The sequence below is a fragment of the Mus caroli genome, chromosome 3, assembly GCF_900094665.2.
Source record: "Mus caroli chromosome 3, CAROLI_EIJ_v1.1, whole genome shotgun sequence".
NCBI classification, from domain to species: domain Eukaryota; kingdom Metazoa; phylum Chordata; class Mammalia; order Rodentia; family Muridae; genus Mus; species Mus caroli.
This window is the reverse complement of record NC_034572.1, coordinates 89,968,141-89,969,784: the sequence shown is the minus strand read 5'-3', so window position 1 is coordinate 89,969,784 and position 1,644 is coordinate 89,968,141. Positions and strand designations below refer to the sequence as shown.

Genomic DNA, 1,644 nt, shown 5'->3' with positions numbered 1-1,644 from the left:
GAAGGAAGGAAGGAAGGAAGGAAGGAAGGAAGAAAGAAAGAAAGAAAGAAAGAAAGAAAGAAAGAAAGAAAGAAAGAAAGAAAGAAAGAAAGAAAATCTGATAGATAGAAACTAGGATGTGGGTCACAAATAGATCTTTAACTATAGCTGGGAGAAGGAAGCCAGAACCTAGTAGGCTTACTAATACACGGAGGAGGAAGGACGGTTAAAGGAATTGATAAATGGAATACATACATACTCAATCTGTACTAGCGGCAGGCCCAGACATCCCTGAGCCTGTGGGGTTGATTAGGAGGCTTGTAGGAAAAGATGGAAAACTCTTAACTAGAGCATCTATGGAGATACTGTATGAAAGAAATGATAACTGTTTCCCAATCCTACCGAGGGCAGAACAGGTTGAATAAGGAGGTAACAACAACAGAAGCAGTAGAGACTACAGCCTCTTCATACAGTCTTCATACAGAACTTACGGACCCTCAGAATCCCGTAACCACGAAACCAGTGACCACAGAACCAGTGAGTCAAATGGGGATTAGGAGGAGGGAGGTATGACATCTCTTACCCAGATAGATCCTAGGGTCAGTGACCTGCAGTAAACAAGGCAGGTTTTGCAGGAGGGCAGAACTGTATCATTAATACTGCTATGGAGGTATTGTTCTTTGGTTTTCTTTTACTGTAATAAAACACTGACAAAACCAGAGAGGGGAGGAAAGGGTTTATTTTGACTTACAACTACCCTGTCATGTTTCATCCTTGACAGAAGTCAGGGCAGGAGCTTGAGGCGGGAACTGAAGCATAGACTTGGGAGGACACTGCTTACTGGCTGGCTCCCATGGCTTGCTCAACTCACCCTTTTATACCACTTGCCCACAGTGGGCTGGGCGCTCCCACATCAATCATTAATCAAGAACATTCTCCCAAAGACATCCCCACAGTCCAATCTGACAGAGGCAATTCTCCAATTGAGGCTCCAGCTTCCCAAGTGTGTTTGTGTGTGTAGGTGTGCATATGTGTGTGCGTGTATGTGTGCGTGTGTGTGCCTGTGTTGAGGACAGAGGACAACTTTAGGGACTCAGTTTGTTGGGCTTGAGTGCCGTGAGCTTTTACCTGCTGAGCTGTTTTGCCAATCCAGATTTTGTTTTAGATATAACTTGAGACTGACGAAGCATTTGCTTGTGTGGTGTTCTGAACTTAGACTCAGTACCGTTAAGGTACGAGTGAAAGCTGCCAAAGGAAAACCTCAGAACAAAGAGCTATTTTTGGTGTCTTGGGTATGACAGGAGAGTCTACAGAGGGAGACAGTATAAATCAGGAAAAAAAAAATGTGCAAGGGCCTGCATAGGTAATTGGAGAATTATGTTTTCACCATGTGGAGTTGGGGGACAGGAAGCTTCCTTGCAGGACAGGAGGAGGAGGAGAAAAAAAATCCGAATAGGCCACCTGTGGGGATGTTGGATGGAAGCAGGACCAACCAGAAAGACCTATTTAAAAACAAAACAAGAGCTGGGCGTGGTGGCGCACGCCTTTAATCCCAGCACTCGGGAGGTAGAGGCAGGCGGATTTCTGAGTTCGAGGCCAGCCTGGTCTACAAAGTGAGTGCCAGGACAGCCAGGGCTACACAGAGAAACCCTGTCTCGAAAAACC

The 1,644-nt window shown here is 45.6% G+C and overlaps 1 protein-coding gene and 1 long non-coding RNA gene across 3 annotated transcripts in view; one reads left to right on the top strand and one right to left on the bottom strand.

Moving 5' to 3' along the window:
• The window catches only part of LOC115030599, a 22,625-nt gene that overhangs the window by 4,783 nt on the left and 16,198 nt on the right, over window positions 1–1,644 (bottom strand). The gene's annotated exons all lie outside the window — the stretch shown is intronic.
• C3H1orf54 (chromosome 3 C1orf54 homolog) overlaps window positions 1–1,644 on the top strand; it is an 8,473-nt gene that overhangs the window by 3,490 nt on the left and 3,339 nt on the right. For both annotated transcript variants that reach the window (XM_029475048.1, XM_021157834.2), the window contains exon 4: window positions 391–516. In XM_029475048.1, the coding sequence (XP_029330908.1) occupies window positions 391–516 (126 nt within the window). The remainder of the gene's footprint in view (window positions 1–390; window positions 517–1,644) is intronic.